Source organism: Pipistrellus kuhlii, unplaced genomic scaffold (assembly GCF_014108245.1).
Source record: "Pipistrellus kuhlii isolate mPipKuh1 unplaced genomic scaffold, mPipKuh1.p scaffold_m20_p_2, whole genome shotgun sequence".
Taxonomy (NCBI): domain Eukaryota; kingdom Metazoa; phylum Chordata; class Mammalia; order Chiroptera; family Vespertilionidae; genus Pipistrellus; species Pipistrellus kuhlii.
Window position 1 is genome coordinate 129,256,023 of NW_023425515.1, and position 26,116 is coordinate 129,282,138.

At 39.5% G+C, this 26,116-nt stretch overlaps 2 protein-coding genes, 2 long non-coding RNA genes, 2 other non-coding genes and 1 pseudogene across 8 annotated transcripts in view; 2 read left to right on the plus strand and 5 right to left on the minus strand.

Annotated features, from left to right (window-relative positions):
- The window catches only part of DIPK1A (divergent protein kinase domain 1A), a 113,486-nt gene extending 108,100 nt beyond the window's left edge, over window positions 1-5,386 (plus strand). The window contains exons 4-5 of the mRNA XM_036444212.2: window positions 3,033-3,209; window positions 4,025-5,386. Of these exons, the coding sequence (XP_036300105.1) occupies window positions 3,033-3,209; window positions 4,025-4,837 (990 nt within the window). The 3' untranslated portion in view covers window positions 4,838-5,386. The remainder of the gene's footprint in view (window positions 1-3,032; window positions 3,210-4,024) is intronic.
- On the minus strand, window positions 854-1,976 carry LOC123652694. Its single transcript, XR_006742158.1, has 2 exons — window positions 1,826-1,976; window positions 854-1,596 (listed from the first exon to the last, which is right to left on the minus strand). It is a non-coding gene; the product is annotated as an uncharacterized LOC123652694 (long non-coding RNA).
- Window positions 5,387-5,571: 185 nt separating the features above from the next.
- Window positions 5,572-7,357, plus strand: LOC118722579. Its single transcript, XR_004989049.2, has 2 exons — window positions 5,572-5,728; window positions 6,635-7,357. It is a non-coding gene; the product is annotated as an uncharacterized LOC118722579 (long non-coding RNA).
- Window positions 7,186-17,036, minus strand: RPL5 (ribosomal protein L5). 3 transcript variants are annotated; one of them, XM_036444216.2, is made up of 8 exons: window positions 16,885-17,036; window positions 16,162-16,231; window positions 15,950-16,065; window positions 14,498-14,632; window positions 12,586-12,788; window positions 11,560-11,737; window positions 7,753-7,838; window positions 7,186-7,346 (listed from the first exon to the last, which is right to left on the minus strand). In XM_036444216.2, the coding sequence occupies exons 1-8, from the start codon at window positions 16,885-16,887 to the stop codon at window positions 7,247-7,249; spliced, it is 891 nt and encodes a 296-aa protein (XP_036300109.1). In that variant the 5' UTR covers window positions 16,888-17,036; the 3' UTR covers window positions 7,186-7,246. The 3 variants fall into 3 exon arrangements, with proteins under 3 accessions (XP_036300109.1, XP_036300108.1, XP_036300110.1); XM_036444215.2 differs by having other exon boundaries at window positions 7,753-7,841; window positions 16,885-17,035; XM_036444217.2 differs by lacking the exon at window positions 14,498-14,632 and having other exon boundaries at window positions 7,753-7,841.
- Window positions 7,546-7,678, minus strand: LOC118725089. Its single transcript, XR_004989836.1, has one exon. It is a non-coding gene; the product is annotated as a small nucleolar RNA SNORA66 (small nucleolar RNA).
- LOC118725069 lies at window positions 11,809-11,904 on the minus strand. The gene has a single exon (XR_004989817.1). It is a non-coding gene; the product is annotated as a small nucleolar RNA SNORD21 (small nucleolar RNA).
- Window positions 13,439-21,389, minus strand: LOC118722577 (annotated as a pseudogene).
- Window positions 21,390-26,116: the final 4,727 nt, after the last annotated feature.

Below are 26,116 nucleotides of genomic sequence, written 5' to 3' on the forward strand. Positions count from 1 at the left end.
ATTGATGCAGAACAAGTTTTTGTCAAAATTCAGTACCCTTTCATGATAAGAATAATCAGCAAATTAGGAATAGAAGGCAACTACCTTAAAGTAGTAAAACCCATATGAAAACAACACCCACAGCTTAACACGTTAAGCACACAGCCTGTTTTGTCTTCGGGACGAAAAGTAAAGTGTCAGGCACCAGTGACTGACAGAGCGCTTAACGTGTTAATGGTGAAAGACTGAAAACTTTTCCTCTAAGATCAGGAACAAGATTAGGATCCCCACTTTTGCCACTTCTATTCATCAAAACACTGGAATTTCTGGCCACTAGCCAGATCAGTTAGACAAGAAATAAAAGGCATCCAAATTGGAAAGGAAGAAGTAGAATCTTGACAGATTCTATGATCTGATTAAAAAAAAAAAAAAAAAAAAACACCACAAAACACTAAAGATTCCACACACAAAAATTATTAGCACTAATAAGTGAGTTCAGCAAAGTAGCATGAAACAAAATCAACACCCAAATGTCAGTTGCATTTCTATACACTAACAATGGCCAAAGCAAAAAGAAAACTAAGGAAACCATTCTACTTACAATAACATCCAAAAGAATACTTAGTAATTAATTTAACCAGGGAGGTAAAAGACTTGTACAATGAAAACTTCTGAAATAAAGACATAAGTAAATGGAACACATCCCATGTACATGGGTCGGAATACTAAATATTGTTAATTTGTTAATATTACCCAAGGAATCTACAAAGTCAGTGCAACCCCTATCAGAGTCCCAATGACTTTGTGTTTGTTAATACTCACCTAAGGATATATATTTCCATTGATTTTTAGAGAGAGTGGAAAGGAATGGAACGAGAGAGAAAGAAACATTGATGTGAGAGAGACATCAATTGGTTGCTTCCTACACCCACCCTGAGCAGGGCCAGGGATAAAATCTTCAACCCATGCCCTTGACCTGGAATCAAACCCATGATCTCTCTAACCACTGAATCACGCTGGCCAGAGCCCAATGACAATTTTTGCAGAAATAGAAAAACCCCTCCTAAAATTAATATGGCATCTCAAGGAACCCTTAATAGCCAAAGCAATCTTGAAAAAAAAAAAAAAAAAGTACAACCTGGAGGACTCTCATTTGTTATTTCAAATTTTACTATAAAGCTACAATAATTAAAACAGTAATACTGAAATGATGATCAACATATAAATCAACGGAATAGAATATAGAACTCAGAAAAAGCCCTCACGTTTATAACAGGATGATTTTTGACAAGTGTGCTAAGACCATTCAATAGGAAAGGACTATCTTTTCAACAAATGATGCTGGGGAAACTGAATATCCACCTGCAAAAGAATGAAGTTGGATCCTTAGCTAATATCATATGCAAAATTACAAAATGGATCAAAGGTATAGATGTAAGATCTAAAACTATAAAACTTTTAGATGAAAACTTAGGGTAAAAACTTCATGACATTGGACTTGGCAATGATTTCTTGAGTAGGACACCAAAAGGAACAGGCAACAAAAGTAAAAATAGACAAAGTTGGCTTCCTGAAAATTTTTGTATTTTGTGCATCAAAAAACAGTATCAGCCCTGGCTGATTTGGCTCAGTTGATGGAGCATTGGCCTGTGGACTGAAGGGTCCTGGATTCAGTTTCAGTCAAGGGCACATGTCTAGGTTGCAGACTTAATCCCCAATAGGGGGTATGCAGCAAGCAGCCAATCAGTGATTCTCTGTTATCATTGATGTTTCTATCTCTCTCTCCCTCTCCCTTCTTCTCTGAAATCAATAAAAAATGTTAAAAATAAAAATAAAAATAAAAGACAGTATCAGAAAAAGGCAATCCACAAAATTAGAGAAAATTTATAAATTATATACCTAATAAGGGATTAATGTCCAGAATCTGTAGAGAACTCCTAAAAAACAACAAAAAAAACAACCAACCAGATTTAAAAATGGGCAAAGGACTTAGATATTTCACACACACACACACACACACACACACACACACACACACAAAAGACATACAAATAGCCAATAAATACATGAAAAGATGCACAGCATCACTGATCATTAGGGAAATGCAAATTAAAACCACAATTAAATACTGCCTCTTAGCAATTAAGATGGCTACTATAAAAAAAAAAAAAAAACAGCAAATTTGAACCATTGTGCACTGATGGTGGGAATGTAAAATGGTACAAGCCACTGCCTAAAACAGTATGACAGTTCCTCAAAAATATAAAAATAGATTGACCTTATGATCCAGCAGTTCCACTTCTGGGTATATATCTAAAAGGATTGCGAGCAGGGGTTATTTTAGAGATATTTCACACCATGTTCAGGTCAACATAATTCACAATAGCAAAAACATGGAAGCAATCCAAATGCTCATTGGCAGATGAATGGAAATGCAAAATATAATGTATTAGTAATAGAATATTATTCAACTTAAAAAGGAAGAAAATCCGAACACATGCTACAATATGTACATAATGCTAAGTGAAATAAACCAGTCACAAATAGACAAATTCTGTGTGATTCCATTTATATGAGAGAGTAGTCAAAAATCATAAAGACAAAGTTTCTACTTTCTACCTTTCTAGGTGACAGGGGCTGGGAAGAAAGAAGTAAGAATGAATTATTGTTTAATGGCATAGAGTTTCTATTTTACAAAATGAAGACTTCTAAACAGGATGATGGTGATGGTAGCACAACTTCATTAATGTATACCACGGATCTGTAAACTAAAAATGGTTAAGACGGCAAATATTATGTTTTTATAATTTTTCCACAATAAAAAATAGAAAAATAAAATTGATGATCATGGTTGGAAAATACATATTTAGGCAAACATTACTTCTGTAATTTAAAAAATTAAGAGGAAAAATATTCAGAGTATGATTTCTAATTTTCAGTTTAAAAAGGAAGTCACAGTCTCAGTATTTGTATGTGTGTGTTTTTAGAGGAGGACACTAAAAATATAGTGATAATTTCCTACTTAGCCTAACTTGCCATTCTTTTTCACATAGATGTATTTAGGGATTTGGGATAATCTACCAGGGGTTGTGAAATGTCAAATGGAACAAGCACTTCATCTTGATTTTGGAACTGAATTGGAACCAAGAAAAGAAATAGTGTTATTTGATAAACCAACGAGGGGAACTACTGTACAGAAATTCAAAGAAATGGTCTACAGTCTCTTTAAAGTAAGTATATCTATTCGCATGTTGCTAGTGTGAATCAGTACACTCTTCTGATTGCCAGGAATTGCCAGGACCTCATTCTAAACCACAAGAATGTTGTTATTCTTTGACCTGTATTAGGACTCCTGAGAGAAATAATTCAAAGAAAAGAAAAAATGTGTGGAAGATATTTACTTATAAGCTAAAAATGTCCAGATATGAGAGGGGAGTTCTATAGTTTGACATTGTAGCTGATACATTTTGAAAAGATTAAATAAAACCAGTGCAACCTGATTTGCAAATTATTTTTTTAATTTTAAAGAAATGCTCAGAGATTAATTAGAAGTATTAAAAGATGAAAACAATTACACTTTTAGAAAGAATCTTTTTATAGTTACCACTCATAATTTTTCTCTGAGAGCTTACATTTCCAAATTATTTTATCTCAAGAAACCTTTCAGGGAAATACATTTTTTACCTTCATTATTAGAATAATGTAACTTAAAATAATTACATTAATGTGATAACTACAAAAAATAATTTTCTGTTGACCCTTCTTATAATTGGATATGAGCACATTACACTGCAATTTTGCAAGTAAATGTATGAATAAGGCCAAGAATAATTAGTGTCTTAGTTAACTATTTATGCAGAGTGTAAGAGGGTTATGGGACTGAGGGTGGCCATTTCTTCATAAACTTAGCCAAGTTTTATTGCATTTTCATAAAATATAGTTCTGACTCATTTAGCATCATAGTAGCAAAACTATTACTTAGCATGATTATCTCCATAAAGGAAGTTAGTAATTTTTTCATTTACTAACGTCTTAATCTTTATAGGCAAAATTGGGTGACCAGGGAAACCTCTCTGAACTGGTTAATCTCATCTTGACGGTGGCTGATGGAGACAAAGACGGCCAGGTTTCCTTGGGAGAAGCAAAGTCAGCATGGGCACTTCTTCAATTAAATGAGTTTCTTCTCATGGTGATACTTCAAGATAAGGAACATACCCCCAAATTAATGGGATTCTGTGGCGATCTCTATGTAATGGAAAGTGTCGAATATACCTCTCTTTATGGAATAAGCCTTCCATGGGTCATTGAACTTTTTATTCCATCTGGGTTCAGAAGAAGCATGGATCAGTTGTTCACACCATCGTGGCCCAGAAAGGCTAAAATAGCCATAGGACTTCTCGAGTTTGTGGAAGATGTTTTCCACGGCCCCTATGGAAACTTCCTCATGTGCGATACTAGTGCCAAAAACCTCGGATATAATGATAAGTATGATTTGAAAATGGTGGACATGAGAAAAATTGTGCCAGAGACAAACCTGAAAGAACTTATAAAGGATCGTCACTGTGAGTCTGATTTGGACTGTGTCTATGGCACAGATTGTCGAACTAGCTGTGATCAGAGTACAATGAAGTGTACTTCAGAAGTGATACAACCGAACTTGGCAAAAGCCTGTCAGTTACTCAAAGACTACCTATTGCGTGGTGCTCCAAGTGAAATTCGTGAAGAGTTAGAAAAGCAACTTTATTCTTGTATTGCTCTCAAAGTCACAGCAAATCAAATGGAAATGGAACATTCTTTGATACTAAATAACCTAAAAACATTACTGTGGAAGAAAATTTCCTACACAAATGACTCTTAGTTCATTTGGACATTGTGACCATTGTGGGAAACTTACCACTTAGGAAAGTTTAAGCATTTTTAAAAAATGGCTTCTGATCAAAATCCCTGCCAGTACAAAGCTCATTTCCCGTTCCTAAGAAGCCATCATCTTAAAACACACGTCTATTGCTGAATGACAGGAGATCCCCCCCAAATGTAATTCCTGCTTTCAGAATTCCCGGTACATTTCCCAGTAAATTCACTGTGTATCTATTTTGACTGACTTAAAATAATGCTGTGAAGCCTCATTCCAGATATCAACAGTGAGATTGTTTTGTAGATTTGTTAGCCAAAATACCACTGCTGGAAACATTGTTTGCATTGAAGCTGCTGTTTAAAATTTATACACAAATTTACTAATGTCTTAGCATGGTCAAGTTTGCACATTAACAGAAAGAAGACTGCAAAGCAGATAAATTAAAATTACTGATTTATAAATAGATGTTAATAGTATGTTTTGTTGTATTATGGCTTAAACCCATTTTAACTCAGACATCATACTTTATGTGGCTTCAGAGCCCGTTTTTTTGTTTTCACAGAAGGATGTTTTTAGGGAGTAGAAGGCAAACTTCAAATGTGAGAAACATGATTGGTTGCCTCCTGCACACACCCCGACCTGGACCTGGGCCTGGAAAAGCCTGCAACCTAAGTAATTGCCCCTGACCAGAATGGAACCTGGGACCCAACAGGCTGATGCTCTATCCACTGAGACATATAGTGTTTTACTTAGCAACATGTAATTGACATGAAAATGGATGAGCTTTCCACCTAACATTCAAATGGTCCATATCTTGGTATCAGCCTGCCAACTTAAGGCCACAGACCCTCTCCAGATCCATTTACCTTAAATTTGTCATGAAGGCATTAACCTGTTAACCAAGCGGGACCTATAAATACGCCAAACGTAAACAATATCGGGAACCGATAGGACGTATGAATACGTCCTTGAAATAAATGTTGCGCCCTGAGAGGGACGGTATATATTTTTTGTAATCTTTTTTTTTTTAATATTTTGATTTTTTACAGAGAGGAAAGGGGAGGGTTAGAGTTAGAAATATCAATGAGAAACATCTATCAGCTGCCTCTTGCACACCCCCCACTGGGGATGTGCCAGCAACCAAGGTACATGCCCTTGACCGGAATCGAACCCGGGACCTTTAGGTCCGAAGACTGATGCTCTATCCACTGAGCCAAACCGGTTTCGGCTATTTTTTGTAATCTTTATCGTTTGTAAAATTTATAATTTTTTAATTCGACGTGTCCATTTTTTCTTTTTGTCGGTATTCTTTTCTATTTTTTTTTTTGTAATTTTGTATTTTCCTTTGTGCTTTATATAAAAATACATATATATATTTCATTTATTTTCATTAAGTATAAATTTATTTTTTTTTTTTTTTTAAATATATTTTATTGATTTTTAACAGAGAGAAAGGGAGAGAAATAGAGAGCCAGAAACGTCGATGAGAGAGAAACATTGACCAGCTGCCTCTCGCACACCCCCCACCGGGGATGTGCCCGCAACCAAGGTACATGCCCTTGACCGGAATCGAACCTGGGACCTTTCAGTCTGCAGACCGATGCTCCACCACTGAGCCAAACCAGCTTCGGCTTTATATAAAAATACATATATATATTTCATTTATTTTCATTAAGTATAAATTTAAAAAAATATGAAATTACATCCTCCGGGCGTGACGTACTGACGTCCTAGTGAGAGTCCGCGCCCATTACAGGTTGTGTCATTAAAAAGGGAACTCCCCGGTTAACAGGTTAAAAGGACTCTGAAATCAGAACTTAACTTGACACTTTCAAACAAATGACCAAAGGGCTATTTTTAGAGGCACATAAATTTATTCATCAATCATTTTCTCATATAAACTAAATATATAAAAATTTGCTCCTCTCTTTTATTCAGATCTGGCCACGTACCCTTCAACATCTCCATAAAATTATCTTTTAGAGAGAAGACCCAGTATTTTCTGCTCAAAGATTTATTCTGATTCAAGTATCTTAGCTATGTGACCTTCATCTGTCAGCTTCCTTTCAAAAATTAAACCCACAGATTAACACGTTTTGATTACTTAAAAATTACATACTTTGAAGGTACCGTTCTTCCTATTAATCATCTGGTTACAATGAAAGAAATATTTCCTAGTGGAAGGCTGGTATGTTGCTTGTCAGACTTGAGAACAGAAGCCCAAACGGCAGGTGTGAGAAGATACGCAAGACATCTTTTTCTGGAAAAATCTATACTTGTTTCTTGAGGAAAAATATTGCCAATTTCAGGGTATTTCCTACAGTTTCATTAACAAGAGCTCAACACAGAAATAGCTGTTTGCTTAATATGTTTATTGTCTCTGAAAAATCATAGAAAATTGTGATTTGGTTATTAGCTCTCAGCAGCCCGTTCCTGAGCTCTGAGGAAGCTTGCTTTCTTCTGAGCTACCCGATCTTTCTTCTGGGCAAGAGACATTTTGGGACGGTTCCACCTACAAAACAAGAGAGACAGAAATGTTATCTTAAAAATACAGCTAAAGAGGACAGAGATTTGTTTTATTTGTAGTAAGATTTCCAATACAAGCACTTATTATTTTAGGCTAATTTTCCCAACCCTCAACTTGTGATACTGTCCTATTACCACACAGTGCCAAAAAGCAAATAAGCAGGTGTTTATTTGATGTTTAGTTACACTGTACTAGGATAGAATGAACCACCTCAGTAGCTTCTGAGGCTAAAACATTTCTATCACCACAATTACTTTAGCAAACCTGGTTCCCTTCACTTCTGCAACATCATGCAGAGTTAGTGATCGAGTTTGCACTTAAGATGAAACAAGGCAAGTTTGGAACCATTCCTAACCTCTCTTTCTTGAAAAGAAAACAGTAAGATGCATACCTCTTCTTTTTAACTTCTTTCTTAGGCTTCTTTTCATAGACTGGATTCTCTCGTATAGCAGTATGAGCTTTCTTATACATCTCCTCCATCTGAAACAAAGCAAAGCAAACAGTACTTGGTTTCATTTCCTATGCCCTAAACAATAATGTAACATACCGTAATCTATTACTTACTCTATTTTGTCTTTCTAAGCCGGATTCTCAAAAGGCACTAAACTAGGTCAGTGTCTATATCTACTTAAACTTCTAAATGTAATCTAAATTTATTTTCCTAAGAAATCCCAACCCTCCACCCCCCTTTTTTTTTTTTTTTTTTTTTTTTTTACCATAGGTAATATGAGTTGACATTATACACAAAACTCAACTCAACTTTTTAATACATTTTTAGTGATTTCGGAGAGGTCAGAGAGGGAGAGGAAGAGAAACATCTATGAGAATCCTTGACTAGTTTGCATCCTGCACGCCCCACACTGAGGATTAAGCCTGAAACCTGGGCAAGTGCCCTGACTAGAAACTGAACAGTAACCTCCTGGTTCAGTCAAAGCTCAACCACTGTGCAATGCAGGCCCAGCTCAACTTTTTCTTGAAGAGAAATTTGCATGTATTTCTGAGGACTTCGGGTATAGTTTGTAAGTCATTCAAAGTTTAGAGCAAAATGATTTCTGTACAAACACATTTTATGCTCATTTAAAATGCTGTCTGACCTAAATCTTTTCACTGAAGTGAGGATAGTTTATGGGGGACTTGACTATCGTAGTTGGCTCGATTGGTTGGAGCATCATCTTCTATACTAAAAAAGTTCAAGAGTCAACTGTAAATGACTTGATTCTATGCAAAACCACTCATGAAAGAGCAGATATAAAATAACTGAGTACTCATTATCAAAATATAATAAAAATTACAGCCCCATAAAGAATGTGGAGAGAACATGATTACTACACGCATTTGTGGAAACCAATGCAAAACTTGGTCACTATGTAAGACCTCAACCACCTAAATCCCTTTTGAAAGTTAATTTCTCTACCTCTTTTAGCAGTCTAATACAGTTCTCCACTGTATTTAACAAACCCATTTGATGACTTCACTTGTAATTAAAAAAAAAAAAATCTAAGCAGCCCAGTTTATTTTTTTCAAAAGATTAGACGAGCAAGAAATACAACCATTTTTGTAGACAACACCATGAATTTAGGTAAAGACCACTTCTTGTTTTAGACTTGTCAGATGTCTGCATAGGACTTGGTATGCACTCATAGGAAAGATACCTTCATAAATAAAATTAATGAGCAAGTGCCCTAGCTGGTTTGGCTTAGTGGATAGAGCGTCGGCCTGCAGACTAAAGGTCCCAGGTTCGATTCTGGTCAAGGGCATGTACCGTAATTGGGGGTACATCCCCAGTAGGGAGCGTGCAGGAGGCAACTGATCAATGTTTCTTATTGATGTTTCTAACTCTCTATACCTCTCATTTCCTCTCTGTAAAAAAATAAATAAATAAATAAATAAATAAATAAAATATATCTAAAAAAATTTAATGAGCAAGTTGGAAAGTACATTAGACAAAGAGTGGTCCTGGATGAAGCATGAAATCGACATAGGAAAAAGATACCTGAAAACAGACTGTTTGAAAAGTCTCAAGTCATATGTAACATGACCAGAGCAAGAAATGATTTACGGGGAAAATAATTCTGCAGGTTGCCCTAGCCGGTTTGGATCAGTGAATAAGAACACTGACTTGCAGACTGAAGGGTCCAACGTTCAATTCAGGTCAAGGGCACATGCCTAGATTGTAGGCTTGATCCCACTAGGGGGTGTGCAAGAGGCAGCTGATCAATGATTCACTCTCTTCATTAATATTTCTCTCTCTTCCTCTCTAAAATAAAAATAAAAAAAAATTTTAATTGAAGGTCAGGTAGAATCAGTAGAAGGTCAAGGAGTGAACAAGGATGGTATCAATAATAAGGGAATATACTCATGTATAAATACATGCACCTACATAGCTAATATAAAACTATCTTTTTCCTAGTTCAAAACTCAACCTAGCCCTAGCTGGTGTGCCTATGGTCCAGTATTCGATTCTGATCAAGGGCACATGCCCAGGTTGCAGGCTCCATCCCCAGGAGGGGGTGTGCAGGAAACAGGCAATCAACTATTATCTCATCATTGATGTTTCTCTCTTCCTCTCTGAAACCAATAAAAATATATTAAAAAACCAAACTCAACCTATGTGCTTAACCAGCCCTACATTGTGTAGAAAGCACACAAAGTAATCTTTTCCCAATAAAATTATATTTTAAAAAGCCAAAGCTATATCAAAGAAAAAAAATCTAACAATTTCTTAATATAACCCACCTATTTTATATATAAATCTGTATTTGTGATAGTTTTATAATACTCAGCATAATATTTTTGTTGTTGTTAATCCTCACCTAAGGATATTTTCCCCCTTGATTTTTAGAGAGAGGGAGAAAGGAAGGGAGGGAAGAGAGAAACATCAATTTGAGAGAGAAACATCAATTAGCTGGCTCCTGCACATACCCTGAACAGGGCTGGGGATGAACCTGCAACCCAGACACATGCCTTTGAACTGGAATTGAACTCTTGACCTTTTGGTAAGACGGGCTGACCATCTTAACCATTAGCCATGCCAGCCAGGGTCTAGTGTTAGTGTGATTTCTGTGTTCTATGCTTTCACTACAATTTCAAAACTGGCGCTATCATAAATTACTCCAATGCATTAATAGAGCTCTGGAGACACAATTAAGAGTGATCAATTCTCTTGCTGGGACCGGTTTGGCTCAATGGATAGAGCGTCGGCTTGGGGACTGAAGGGTCCCGGGTTCGATTCCGGTCAAGAGCATGTACCTTGGTTGCGGGCATATCCCCAGTAGGGGGTGTGCAAGAGGCAGCTGATCCGATGACTCTCTCATCGATGTTTCTAACTCTCTCTCTCCTTTCCTCTCTGTATAAAATCAATTTAAAAAAAAAATAAATATATATATATATATATATATATATATATATATATATAAAAAAAAAGAGTGATCAATTCTCCAACATTAAACTCACTTTTGCAAACATTGTTCCCTTTAATTCAGCATCACACAGAACTAAGGTTAAAATCTATACATCTCACCCTAGCCATTTTGGCTCAGTGGATACAGCATCAGCCTGGGGGTTGAAGGGTCATGGGTTTGATTCCGGTTAAGGGCACATGCCCCGGTTACAGGCTCGATGCCCACAAAGGGGTATGCAGGAGGCAGCCAATCAGTGATTCTCATTGATATTTCTCTCTCTCTGAAATCAATAAAAAAAATCTGTACATCTGTGTGTGTGCCTGAGACATTCAGAAAGTCCAGAACATAGCACTTATTTGCTATGAAGAAAGCACCTTTCTTCTCCATTGTCTCAAAAGGAATGAAGTTTAGTAAATAGCATCTCCTACCAGAGTGGGTAGATTCCTATGAAATCTAGAAATACAGAACAGCCAAACTCAATAAAAGCCACCACAGATTTAGATTACGATACTTAAAACCTGCCATCCTTCAGCATCTAAGATTCCTAAAAACATACTGACAAGTCTAGCTCATACTATCTTATCCTTCAGCCTACCCGGTGTTTAACATCCCAATCTCATTTTAAGCCAAGGACAGCTTATACAATTCTGTCTGTACCTACGAACATGCCCATATTAAACTCTTAACTGTTAACCTGAAATAAAACTAAATAATTATAATGTATCCATAAAAAAAACAAGCAGTAAACCTAGTTCCATAAATGAACCATACATTCATGTTTAGTTAAAAATTTTTACCATGTCTGGGGTTACGTTGTTCTTTATATACTGAGAGAACTGTTTCTTGTAAGCATCTTCATCTTCTTCCATTAGATAACGCATATAATCTGCAACGTTCTGACCCATGATGTGCTTCCGATGTACTTCCGCATTGAATTCCTTGCTTTCTGAATCGTACCCAGGGAATCGTTTGGTACTAAAATAAAGTTTTTCACATTTCAGTATATGTTGATTTAAATCCGTTCACTAGCAGGAATTTATTTTATAGCTGCCATCAGTCCCGTCTTGAAACAATTAATTGCATCATATGCAACCGAAGGACCAACTACTGACTGCTCAGTCAGTGGGATATCATCATTCAGCAGCTAATTTCTCAATTTCAGATTAGAAAATCATAGCATAGTACCTTTACAAACCACTAAATTACGGGTGTCGAACTCAATCAGAGAAGGGGCCAAAATCTAAAATCCAGCCTAAATCGAGGGCCGAATGGTTTACTGAACAGTCATAAACTGTCATTGTGATGGAAACGCAGCGGAGTGCAGTGATGACAGCGTGGTGCGGGCCACATTGCAAGGCCTGGAGGGACGGATTTGGCCCTTGGGCCTTGTGTTTGACACATGTGCACTAAATGAACCAAGGCATTTCACCACCATAAAGTTAGTTCTCATCATAAAAAAGGATTTCAAAACTGCTCCCCCCAAATCCTAGAATTTCTTAGTGGTGCCTCAGGGTACATGGGAGTGATTCATTCCACGTCACACAGATGCCCTCTAACATAACTACAGATACTCAAAAATCACACATAAAAGCTAGTGGCTTCAACCCCAACCCTTCCACTTACTAGCTCTAAAACCTTGGATAAATCACTTATGTCTCTTCACTTGTACAATGAGTCCTGCCAGGTTCCCTTTGCAGTGCCTACCATCTAGTGGGCACACAACGAGAGCTACTATTACTTTAACTCGGTAATCTCCACAGTCCAACTAATTAGAAACAGCAAGTACTGGAGTCCAAGCGATGAGGCGCTGGATACTATTTTACCTGTGAGGGATAGACAGGCCTCCATCCACAGCTCCCTTCAGGGCCCCAAAAACTTTATTTCCAGTAGTAGTTCTGGCAAGCCCTGCATCCAAATAGCAGGTGAAGGCACCAGGTTGACCATCAATGCTTTCCACGTTGTATTCATCTCCAGTCACCTCCACCTGGCCTTCATAGATCTTGTCCATGCCAAACCTATTGAGAAGCTGTTAACAAAGAAGCCAGTCTTAATACCTGTCTGAATATACTCCAACAACTCTTACATCTCACGTCACAACTTTAATGACTTCTGACAAAAAAACTTCTTCTATCCCTTAATCCTAATCTACTTTTAAATAATAAATTTTTAAATGCTACAAAAAGAAACGTTATTCAATAGCTTCTTAATCTGCTACATGTCCATATTTGATTTGTGCAGCAATCAGGATATACATAACTTTTTTAAAATTTACTCAAGGAAGGCCCAGCCGGCGTGGCTCAGTGGTTGAGCATTGACCTATGAACCAAGTCACAGTTTGATTCCTGGTCAGGGAACATGCCTGGGTTGCAGGCTCAGTCCCCAGTGCAGGGCACACAGGAGGGCAGACAATCAATGATTGATTCTCTCCTCATTGATGTTTCTACCTGCTCCCTCCCTTTCTCTCTGAAATCACAAAGAATATATATTTTTTATTTTTAAAAAATATATTTTATTGATTTTCTTACAGAGAGGAAGGGAGAGATAAGAGAGCTAGATACATCGATGGGAGAGAAACATCGACCAGCTGCCTCTTGCACATCCCCTACTGGGGATGTGCCCGCAACCAATGTACATGCCCTTGGCCGGAATCGAACCCGGGACCCCTCAGTCCGCAGACCGACGCTCTACCGCTGAGCCAAACCGGTTTCGGCACAAAAAATATATTTTAAGTAAATAAATAAATTTACTCCAGGGAGGTAATCACATTACTTCAGTCACATATGGCTACAATTCAAAGCCAAACATTAAATGTTATATGTAGTTTTGAGGAACAGGACCCTGCGTTGAAGACATCTTCTGTGGTGTCTGATACATTGTTAATAAGCACCTCTCCTTGCTAGCACCTAGCGCCTAAAAAGGAGTGCCTTTGCACCAAGTTGCTCTCATTATAAAGACAATGTTACCCACCCCCACTCAAACATGTTTATGACCAATGAAGATGTGGATCCCCAACAATGATGCATGCTTAACAGTTCCACTGCAAAACAAGGTCAGCAACCGAGAAAAAATAAGGCAAAGTCACATTTTCATCTTTTCTGCATGTTATAAGAAATGCTGCCACCCAAAGGTAAAGATGGTTAAAACAAAAACAGCAAAACACACACACACACACACAGAAATGCAGCCCAAGTTTAAAACATTGCTTCTCAAAATTTAACATGCATGTAAATCACTTGAACATCCTATTAAAACAAATTCTGAAGGTCTGGAGTAGTTTGCATTTTTAACGTACGCTTCTGGTCAGAAGATTCCTGGTAGATCTGTCCAATAAGGTAGCCACTAAGGAACCACAAGTGGCCATTCAAATTTAAGTTAAAAATTCAGTTCATCAGTTGCACTAGAAGCATTTCAAGTGCTCAACCACCACATGTGGCTGCTGGCTACCACTGGCTGCCATATCCAACAGACTGCAGGAGAGTCTATTGGTTTAGATACCCAACAAACAGGAAAACTGTCCCCCCAAATTATTAGAAAATGTACTGCTGTCTCAAAGCTTGTATTTATAAAAGCATCTTTCCTAATGATGCTCTTGTAAGGAGCAGCAGGGTAACACCGGGCACTCGCTTGACCCAACAGCTGAGGGCCTCTCATCCATGAGTAAACATCTCTTTCCAATAACGCCAAGTGATAAGTCAATTCCAAGATACATCAATCATAAAGTAATCCTGTACATACCCTGCGGGCCAGCAGCAGGCCAGTACAATATGCTGCAGCATAATTTGTCAGGCCAACCTTCACACCATACTTTGGGAGTTCATGAGCATAAGCTGCACAAACTATCATATCTCCTTCTATACGGGCGTAAGCGATCTGTAGAAGAGAAAAACCAGGTTAGTCATCTGCTTTTACTATTTGTCCTAAATGCCTTTGTATTCAAAGAACTTGAAGAAAAAAACCTGGACACAGTTCTGCATCACTTAAAATCTTTGTTAAACCCAGTTACCTTCAACTAATTATGTCTTGGTCAACTGTATCAGATAGATTTGAGTCTAAACATGTGTGACTAAAGCTAAAATCACCACATGGACATTGAATACTGAATTGCCTTGGGAATAAATTACACTCCAGTTCCTTCCGTGCTGAAAAGATTTAGCTAGATTAGCTGGTGAATTATAGGCACTTTGAAAAGGAAAACGAAGTCCTAATTTCAAACATCTTTTGAACTAAGGACATTTTAAGTCCAATAATGATCCAGACACCTAGTGTTTAGGCATGGAGGGACACACTGCCTTCACAACCACAAATCAGTGAGCCCAGAAAACAGGTGTGCTTGCCTCCTACAAAAAGGCCCCAAAAACATCAAATAAAAAAATTTCCCCGCCCTAGCCAGTTTAGCTCAGTGGATGGAGCGTTGGCCTTCGAACTGAAGGGTCCCAGGTTCCATTCAGTCGGGGGCACGTGCCCAGATTGTGGGCTCAATCCCCAGTGGGGGACTTGCAGGAGGCAACCGATCCATGATTCTCTCTCATCATGGATGTTTCAATCTCTCTCTCTCTCTCTGAAATCAATTAAAAAAAAAATCCCCCCCCCCTCATCAAGTTCCAGAAAATTATCTTCTAGGAACACACTGCCACTTTCTAGAGGTCTTTTCTGTAGAAGAAGTCACATGTAACAATTAAAACCTACTTCAAACAACAAGCAGGAATAAGGACAATCTTAAAAGTATAATTTAACCTTCCCAACAAGCACCTCTTCAAAGAGCAGTGTAAGGCTGCACACAGTAGCAGCAAGGATGTAAAGCAGTCCATGACAAAGCCTGCCACTCTATGGGGGCTGGGATGGGCCAGAACCTTCTACTTGGTCTCAAACTTAGCCTTCCACACCACCCTCCCCTACAAAATGGCAATAGTAACAGAAATCCCTCTAATCCCCGTCCCCCAGTTAAAAAGAATAAGTGGGATTAAACTGGGTCAGGATTGCCAAAGGAGGCAGATCTTTAGCCAGTATTTTTTCAAGTACCAACTGCCCAGGCTCCAATTTAAGACCCACAAACAGGAAAAGAACGAACTCAATGGTTTTGGAGTGCCGGGCTCCACACGGGATGAACAATCTCATGCATCGTGTGTTTTGATTTTTTGTTCCCCAAGTACAGCTTCTCAGGCGCAGGGAGGTGGGGATGCTTCTTACCTGACAGATGATATCTCTGTTGGTTACGCGAACTATCATCCTGTATTTAGGTGTGTTGTACTTATTTTTATCCTGGATCACCAAGCGTTTCCGGGCATAGTAATCAGTTTTACCCTCTGAAGAGAAGGGGGAAAAAAATTTTTTTTAAAGAAAGTCTATTCCGCTGCAGAACAGATTCCTTTAACATTGTGAACATGAACGCCTGCCCATACCTCGCCGTCTCCTGAATTTCACTTGGTATCGCTTGAAGTAGGCCTTGTTCTTGACGACTTTCACAAACCCCTTTAAGGAAGATTATTAACATGTTTTAGCTTATGATACTTCTGACATCTGAGTCGTAACAAAGTAACATTTGAATTTCAAGTGAATCTGGGTAGCTGCCACTTTTGTCGAGTCCAGCCTCACATCATTCAGGTTCGGAAACCCCTTTTCCTACCTCCCGTCTGTCAGGCCCGATAAGCGCCTTCTCCAAACCTCCGGACCACACCGTCCCTAAGCCCTCTGTGCCCTTCCATCCCCCTCCCGGGAACCCCACGAGGCAGCCGGAGCCGGGCTGGGTCCGCGCGGCCGCGGCCCGTCTGCACCCGGCATCCTCCCCCAGCTCGCCCGAGGCCGCCGCAGGCCAGCTCCCGCGCCCGCCGCCCTCGGGGCCCCTCGGACGAGCCGGCTGCACCCCCGCAGCCCGTCCCCTAAACCCCCCGGCCCCCACCCCCTCAATCAGCCGCCTCAGCTCCTTCTCTTCGTCCGCCCCCTTCCCCCCAAAGCTGGGCGGCAGCCATTAAGGCCATGCTGGGAGCGGCTGCCCGACCGGGACCGAGCTGCAATCTGACGCCATCCGACCCCTGCGCCGCGCCAGACCAACTCTAAGCTGGCACCAGGGCAAGGTGAGGGGACCCCCATCCATCTGCAGTCCCGAGACCGGGATACCCACTCACCATCCTGCGGAGGAGAGCCCCACGGCCGCGGCTTGCCACAGACCTGCAGGCCGAGCCTAACTCCGGTGGGGGAAAAGGGCCCTGCCCCTTGCGCAGGCGCAGTATGTAGCGCCGGCGGTCACGCAGGCGACGTGGAGAAGAGAGGTCCTCCTGCCGGCAGGCGCGGGGCGCGCCGCCCCCTGCTGGTGGGAGGACCGAACGGGCCTTCGTCGCGCTGCAGCAAATCCTAATGCTCCTCCTGGCTGATGATCCGACTGGGGTGGACGGTAAGCAGTAACGAAGGATTCTGTCCTAGGAAGTTGTCTCATAAACATCTATTAGCATTGTAAGCAGGAAAAAGGTTTAGCAATTAAATGGAAGGAATTTTCTCTGGAGCTCCTCCCTCTCTCCCTTTCCCCCGCCCTCCCGGCATCCCCCACCTCCCAGGAAGGACGCTACCTCTTGGACTACCCACTCGCCCCGGTCCAGAACATAGGCTTGCCTTAGCCCTCCATGCCTGGGTTAGGACACCCTCCCCCCCCACACACACACACACACACACACACACACACACACACACACACACACACACACACACACACACTTTTCCTACGGCTCCTTCGTACCTGCGTCACCCCGCCCTAGATTTGTAAACATCCAGAGGATGGGGCCCTGCTCTCCAGTTCACCTTTAAATCTCCAGCCCCTAGCACGGTGCTGGCATTCAGTAAAAAGGTAAAGAGAACTACTGCTCTCTCCTTCCTGCCTCTTTACCTCTGGCGCCTTCCCTGACCTCTGGCCACCTCATTCCTTTTCCCTCCCTCCATCCTTGTGATCTAGTCAGATTAACTTTATTCTTTGTCTTTTTCTTAAATTTATTCTTTTTTAAAATATATATATATTTTTTTTATTGATTTTTTTTTTTTTTTTTTTTTTTTTTTTTTTTTTTTTTTTTTTACAGAGAGGAAGGGAGAGGGATAGAGTTAGAAGCATCGATGAGAGAGAAACATCCATCAGCTGCCTCCTGCACACCCCCTTCTGGGCATGTACCCGCAATCAAGGTGCATGCCCTTGACCGGAATCGAACTTGGGACCCTTAAGTCAGAAGGCTGACGCTGAGCCAAACCGTGAATTTATTCTTTTAAAATTAATTGTAGTAAGTCATTTTCCAGTTTTCCACATGGAGACTAAGAACCAAACAAACAAAAAACAAAAAAACAAAAACACCTCAATAGAAAGTATTCCCTCACCTAACAGTATTTCACAGGTGGTCTGTGGGCTATTGCATGGGAATTATTTGGATACTAATTAAAATGCAAGTCTATGAATATCTGCTGCCTCTACTGAATCAAACTTTAAAATAATGACATCATAAGAATGAATTTTTCGGGGTTTCGTACGTAGCAGAGCAGCTCCCTCGCTGCAATCTATTGAAAGTCAGCCCTTGACACAAGGGTTTGTAAAAAATAAAAAAATAAAAAAGTAAAAATAAAAAAAAAAAGTTTAATTTTTTCAAAAAAATAAAATAAAAATAAAAAAAGAAAAAAGAATGAATTTTAACCATATATCCATCCTCCATGGTTTAAGCTTGCTCTTGGAAGAAGGAAATGCAAGATTTTAATCTGGCAGGAAAGAATCAGTGTGTAAATTGCTCACTGTCAAAGCTGGGAGAAGGATCTGCCAAACAAGAACTAGAATAAATCAGAATCATGATGCCTCTTACTTTGGTTTCAACTTTCACTCCTCATATAACCAGAAAAAAATGTCCATTGAATCCGCTCTGACCAATGTCAGCAGAGCCATCGAGGAGAAATGTTAAAACACTCCTCACAGCCACGTGAGGTTCAATCTTCGTTGGCGGGCTTTACAATTTGCATTTATAGAAAATACTTGAAGACCTTTACTTTGGCAGTTCATCAAGTTATTAGCCTAGGACGGGTGCGACACGTCTTGGTCAGGCCTTGCTTACACTGAAGGTGTAAACATCAGGAAGGAAAAATCCTAACATTAGCGTATTTTCGGGCAAAAGTACATATGAAGGCCCACATACCATTCATTTGAATATTTAAAAGTTATGAAACAAACTAACACAATGTTAAATCAAATATGTTGCATTCTCTTTAACCTGCTTCCTACCTTATAAACATTTGTAACAATAACGTTTAAACCTTACGGATCTCTCTCCCTTGGCTGCAGCTGGGCGTTTGTGGCTAACATGGCTGGCTCAGCCAGGGCAGTTGGTGACCCCAGGGGCCAGGGGAAACCTGTTAAGCACCCTCGACCAACGAATTTTGTTCAAGTGGTAAAAGTGAAAAATCACCAATAACGAGTCAATTCAACTTTGTATTCCTCCTGATGTGATATACTGACAAGAACACAGAATTTTGTGCCCAATTTACATAATCTAATCTGATATATGAGGAAACTGCAAACAAAACTCAAATTGAGGGGCATTCTACAAAGTTCAGTAGTTTTGAAAATGACAAAAATTGTCCAGCCAGTGTGGCCCAATGGTTAAGCATCGACCCAGGAGGTTATGATTGGATTTCTGGTGAGGGCGCACGCTGGGGTTGCAGGCTCCATCCCCAGTAGGAGGTGTGTAGGAGGCAGCCAACCGAAGATTCTCTCTCATCATTGATGTTTCTCTCTCTCTCTCCTCTCCCTTCCTCTCTGAAATCAATAGATTTTTTTAAAAAATGACAAAATCATGATAGATAAGGAAATACTAAAGAAATATTCCAGATTGAAAGAGACCAAAGTGATGCGACATGGTATACAATGTGTGATCCTAGAATGCAGCCTGGACAAGAAAGGAAACAGAGAAAAAGGAAGGCTTTTTATTTCTTTTGTACAAAGGACATTCTCAGGACAATCAGTGAAATCTGAATGGAGTCTATGGATTAGAAGATAGTAATAGATCAATGTTAATTTCATTTTGATGAATACACTATGGTTATGTATGAGTGTTCTTTAGGAAACACACTCTGGATTATTTTGGAGTAATGGGCATTATTTCTGCATAATGGGAGGAAAAGAATCTTTCTTTGTTGGCAAAGGGTCCCAATCCATCTTTGTTGGCAGGCTTTTGAAAATTTAAGAAAGATTCTTTCCTGCCATTGTTCATTCCCTTAGACTTGGGAATGAACAATAATCCCTTACTCTCAACAAGTGACTCAGGAAAAAAATTACATATACAGGATGTTCCCCAAAAATGTATATACACTTTAACTGAGCTGATGGCTCAGTTTTGAAAATGAAATGTATTTTAATAACCACTGCCTTTATTATTATTCAGAGTGTATGTATACATTTTTTGGACACCATGTATCTGTATGTATATAGACATATATGTGTGTCTGTAAAAACAAAGATAATGATAAGGCAAATGTGTTAAAATGTTAACAATGTGGAATCTGGGGAAAAAATATGTGGAAATTCTTTGTACTGCTCTTGCAATTTGTGATTTTGAAATTATTTCAAATTACTAAATGAAACATTGCTCTAGCTGGTTTGGCTCAGTGGATAGAGCGTCAGTCTGCAGACCAAAGGGTCCCAGGTTCAAATCAGCCAAGGGCACGTACTGTGGCTGCAGGCTCCTCCCCTGCCCGGACCCTGGTCAGCCTCATGCAGGAGGCAACCAATTGATGTGTTTTCCTCACATTTCTGTTTCTCTGTCTTTCCCTCTCTCTTTCAACTCTCCCTAAAATCAATGGAAAAATATCCTTGGGTGAGGATTAAAAAAATAAATTGGAAAATAAATAAAACATTGATTTCTATTGGAGTGGGAAATATTTCTTTTATTATTTGAAATGAAAGTAAACTCAGTTTTATCAAATATGTCACACATATTTTTTTCCATTTTTTAATTAAGATATTATATGTATACATATATTATCATTGTGTCACACATATAAATAGAAAATAAACCAGCAATTTTTAGTTCTGGTAGTGATTTTTTTTTGACAGACAACTGTTTAGTTTTTATTTTATAATCATAAACGTAACTGTAATCCAGCTAGACTGGAAAGGGGTAAGAAAATGATGGAACCCAATAAACTGGCAAAAGCACAAAGATTATGGAACATTCCAAGCAAATCAGGGTGAAGGGGTGCTCTCCTGAGCTACAGAAGGAATGGTCTGGTGTTGAAGATAAAACACAAGTCAGATTTATTGGAGTCGTCCACAGTCAGCAATGTGATCTTCTTGCTGGTCTTCCATTCCTGGACCCAATGTGCTCCATGGCCGTCACAATATCCAGGCCTTCTCTCACCGGCCGAAGACCACGTGCTTGCCATCCAACCACTCGGTCTTGGCGGTGCAGATGAAAAGCTGGGAGCCGTTTGTGTTAGGCCCAGCATTTGCCATGGACAGGATGCCAGGGCCTCTATGTTTCAGGGTAAAGTTCTCATCCTCCAACTTCTCCCCATGGATGGACTTGCCGCCTGTGCCATTATGGCGTGTGAAGTCACCACCCTGGCACATAAATCCCAGAATAATTCTGTGAAAACAGGAACCTTTATAAAGTTCTGGTAGCGATTTAACAGCAAAATCTTAAAAGATTCCTATGATGTTATCATATATTATTATTTTGAGGTATCTGCTTATTGCCCTAATCCACAGGTTCTGTATTGAAGCCACTGACTTTCGTAGATATTCTAATGTTTGCTCTTTACAACTGCTTTTTGCTTTACATTAATTTATGCTTATTCATGAAGGGTAGCATGTAGGGTGAACTACTTTATGGTAAGATCCCCTTTATTGATATTAATCCATTGGAAACATTTTAAACCTGTACTTTTATCTAGGGAAGGGAAAAAAATTAGCCTTGCCCTGACTGGTTTGGATAGAACGTCGGCCTGTGGACTGAAGGGTCCCAGGTTCGATTTCAGTCAAGGGCATGTACTTTGGTTGTGGGCACATCCCCAGTAGGCAGTGTGCAGTAGGCAGCTGATCAGTGTTTCTCTCTCGTCGATGTTTCTAACTCTCTATCTCTCTCCCTTCCTCTCTGTAAAAAAATAAATGAGATATTTTCAATGAAAGAATAATCTTTGTTTCTTTAAAAAAAAATGTAAAGCTATGGTTTTATAGGACCAAGAATCAGAAGACTATCAAGGACTACCCACATAATTATGATTAAGCATGTCTGAGTGTTCTGTTGATAGGCTACTGATGTCTGAATGATTAATAAAATACGTAAAGACATTCCAATTCATTATAATATATTTATTTCATTAAAGTTTCATTTAGGCCCAGATAGCATGGCTCAGTGGTTGAGGGTGAACTTATAAACCAGGAAGCCATGGTTCGATTCCTGGTCAGGGCACATGCCTGGGTTGTGGGCTTGATCCCCAGCAAATGGCGTGCAGAAGGCAGCCGGTCAATGATTCTTTCTCATCGTTGATGTTTCTGTCTCTCTCTCCTTCTCCCTTCCTCTCTGAAATCAATTTTAAAAATATTTTTTAAGCTTCTTTTTGTATCTTTATTTCAGCAAAACCTCTATGTTGTTATAACCAAGACATCACATCATATATGTTCTACAGATAGTAATGCCAAATTGGACAACCCTTTTTAGGTCATTGTGGTCCTTAAATAATATTTATTAATCTTATTTAGGAGAAATTTTGCTGTGTTGAAGCAAGAGAAACTGGAATTTTAAATAAAACTCATAAAGCAATACTTAGACTTGGGAATAGACAATAATTTTTCCATATCAAATTCAAACAATGTAATGGTGCCATAAATAACAAATTACTGTTTTCACTGAAACCATTACTAAATATTTGATATTGTCATATAAATCACTATTGTTTTTATTGCCATTTTCACTCACTCTTACGTAATATCATATCATGCAGGTTTTGTTATTCTTCCAATATTTAAATGCTGGAGTATGTACAGGAAACAAAAATAGCAATATGCTGCTCAATTTGTTCAAATGTCTTTTCAATCAGGCTATGCACTATCAGGGTCAGAAAACAATGTGTATGGAAATTAGTTTTAGGTTTATTGATTTGCTTATTTAAATTAAATTTACTGAGATAACATTGGTTATTTATGGTTACTTGGTTATATGTTACAGGTGGACAGTTTTATAAGACATCATCTGTATATTGTATTGTGTGCTCACCACTCAAAGTGTCTGTGGTGCTAAATAGCAGTCTAGTTTCAATCTTTTGCATGTGACTTTCCAATTTTCTCTCCACCATCTATTTTTTTTTAATATTTATTTATTTATTTATTTATTTATTTATTTATTTTTAGGGAGAGATTTGTTGTTCCACCCAGCCATGTACTCCCTGGTTACCTCCACATGTGCCCCTAATCTTAGAGGGAAAAGCTTTCAGTTTTTCACCGTTGAGTATGATATTAGCTGAGGGTTTGTCATCTATGGCCTTTATTACGTTGAGGTACTTTTCTTCTGCCCTCCCCTGCTATCCTGGTTGCCCCTAACTGTCTTCCCCTGCAGGCCTGGTCACCCCCAACCATCCTCCCTTACAGGCCTGGTCCCCCCCAATTGCCCTCCCCTACAGGCTTGGTCCCCCCCCAACTGCCCTCTCTTGCAGGCCTGGTCCTCCCAACTGCCCTCCACTGCTGGCCCAGATTGCCCTCCCTTGCCGGCCATTTTGTGGTAGCCATCTTGTGTCCACATGGGGGCAGCCATCTTGTGTGTTGGAGTGATGGTCAATTTGCATATCATTCTTTTATTAGATAGGATTTTTGCATCTATGTTTATCAGATATATTGACCTATAGTTTTCTTTTTGTGTTGTCTTTGCCTTGTTTTGGTATCAGAATAATGTTGGCCTCATAAAATGAGTTACGAAGTATTCCTTTTCTTCAAAATTTTTGGAAGAGTTTGAGAAGGATAGGTATTAAATCTTCTTTTAATGTTTGGTAGAATTAAACAGTGAGGACATCAAGTTTTTTAAGATGAAATGTTAAGCTGTTTGAGATTTTTCTTATTTCTTTTCTTTCTTTTTTTTCTTCTTTTTTTTTTTTTTTTAGAAGGAAAAGGGAGATGAAACCGGTTTGGCTACACATGTGTCAAACACAAGGCCCACGGGCCAAATCCGTCCTGCCAGGCCTTGCAATGTGGCCAGCACCGCGCTGTCATCACTGCACTCCGCTGCGTTTCCATCACAATGACAGTTTATGACTGTTCAGTAAACCATTCGGCCCGCGATTTAGGCTGGATTTTAGATTTTGGCCCCTTCTCTGATTGAGTTCGACACCCCTAGTATAGAACATGGGCCTGTGGACTGAAAGGCCCCAGATCTATTGTAATTCCGGTCAAGGGCATGTACCTAGATTGTGGGCACATCCCCAGTGGGGGGTGTGCAAGAGGCAGCTGATCGATGTTTCTCTATCATTGATGTTTCTAACTCTCTATCCCTCTCTCTTCCTCTCTGTAAAAAACCAATAAAATATATTTTTTTAAAAAAGAAGGAAAAGGGAGGGAGAGATAGAAACATGAATGATGACAGAGAATCATTGATCGGCTACCTCCTGCATGCCCCACACTAGGCATCAAGCATGAAACCCAGACCTATGCCCTGAGCAGGAATCGAACAGTGACCGCCTGGTTCATAAGCCGATGCTCAAACATGAGCCACACCAGCTGGGAGGAGGTTTTCATTGTTTCTTGATGTAAGCCTATAATGTTATAACTTTACTCTTAGTATACTGCTGTTGCTGCAGCCTAAAAAACTTTTAAAATTGACTTTAGAGGGGGAGGGATAAAGAGAGAAACATTGACCTGTTATTCTACTTATTCATGCATTTACTAGAGGCCTGATGCACGAAATTGTGGAGCAGGGCCCCTGGGTCTGGCTGGTGATTAGGGCTGATCTGTGGGGTGACTGGTGGGGCAATTAGGGTGCGCCGCTGGCACCTGCCTTGGTTGGCTTGGGGCCTGCAGGCTGGGGGCAGCTCCTGCATCGAGCATCTGTTCCCTGGTGGTCAGTGCATGTCACAGCGACTGGTCGTTGCACTGTTAGGTTGATATGCATATTAGGCTTTTATTATACAGGATTGGTTGATTCTTATGTGTGCCTTGACTGGGGATTGAATCCACAACTATCCTGTATCAGGACAACACTCCAACCAAGAATTCTTTCTTGGTCACTAACTTTTTTTTTTTTTTTTAAATATTTTATTGATTTTGTACAGAGAGGAAGGGAGAGAGATAGAGAGTTAGAAACATCAATGAGAGAGAGTCATCGATCAGCTGCCTCCTGCACACCCCCCACTGGGGACATGCCCGCAACCAAGGTACATGCCCCTGACCGGAATCGAACCTGGGACCTCTCAGTCCCCAAGCCCACGCTCTGTCCACTGAGCCAAATCGGTCTTGGCTTGGTCACTAACTTTTAACAGTTTAATATAATGTTCCATGAGAAGATCTTTTTGCATTGAGATAACTAGGTGTTCTCTTAGCTTCTTGTATTTGAGAGTCTAGTTATTTCCATAGGTTTGGGCAGTTCTCATGAATTATTTGTTTGAATAGGCTCTTTGTTCCTTTCTCTCTTCTTCTAGTATTCCCGTTATTCTTACATTGTCTTTTTCTAATAGAGTTCTTATTCTCTCTCTCTTTAAACTCTCAATTCTCTCCCTTCTTCCACCTGAGTCATTTCTAGATTTCGATCTTCAAAATCAATAATTCTTGCTTCCATCTGATCTGTTCTATTTCCTAAATTCTCTAATTCATTCTTCATCTCATTTATTGATATTCTACTTCAAAACTTCTGTTTGGTTCTTTTTTTATAGTTCCAATCTCTTTTGTAAAGTACCACTTTTTGTTGATTTTATTCCTGAGCTCATTGGACTGCCTTTGAGTTTTCTCCTATCTTTTTTTTTCAGAACTGCAATCTTGAATTTTCTGTCATTTAAGTCACAGTCTTCCATGTCCTTGAGTTTATTTTCCGGATATTTTTTCTTTTTTTTTCCTGAGCTGCCTTGTTATCATGGTATTTATGGTACTTCACGGATTATTTCTCTGTCCGGACGTTGGAGAAATTGTAATCTCTCTGTTTGCTTTTTAACAGAGATATGCAGATGTATTTCTTTAGATTTCCAGTAGATGGCGGTATAGCGCAAGTTTTTGTTTTCTCTTACCTGCTCTAAAGAGACTAGTGGGGCAGTGTTGCCTTTTGCTGAAAATGCCCCCGGCTGTATTCCCCGATGTCTGCTTGGCCTCAGGCTACCACCCTGTGGTGGGATGTGGCCAGTGTCGGGCTCTGGGCTGAAGTTCCCCTT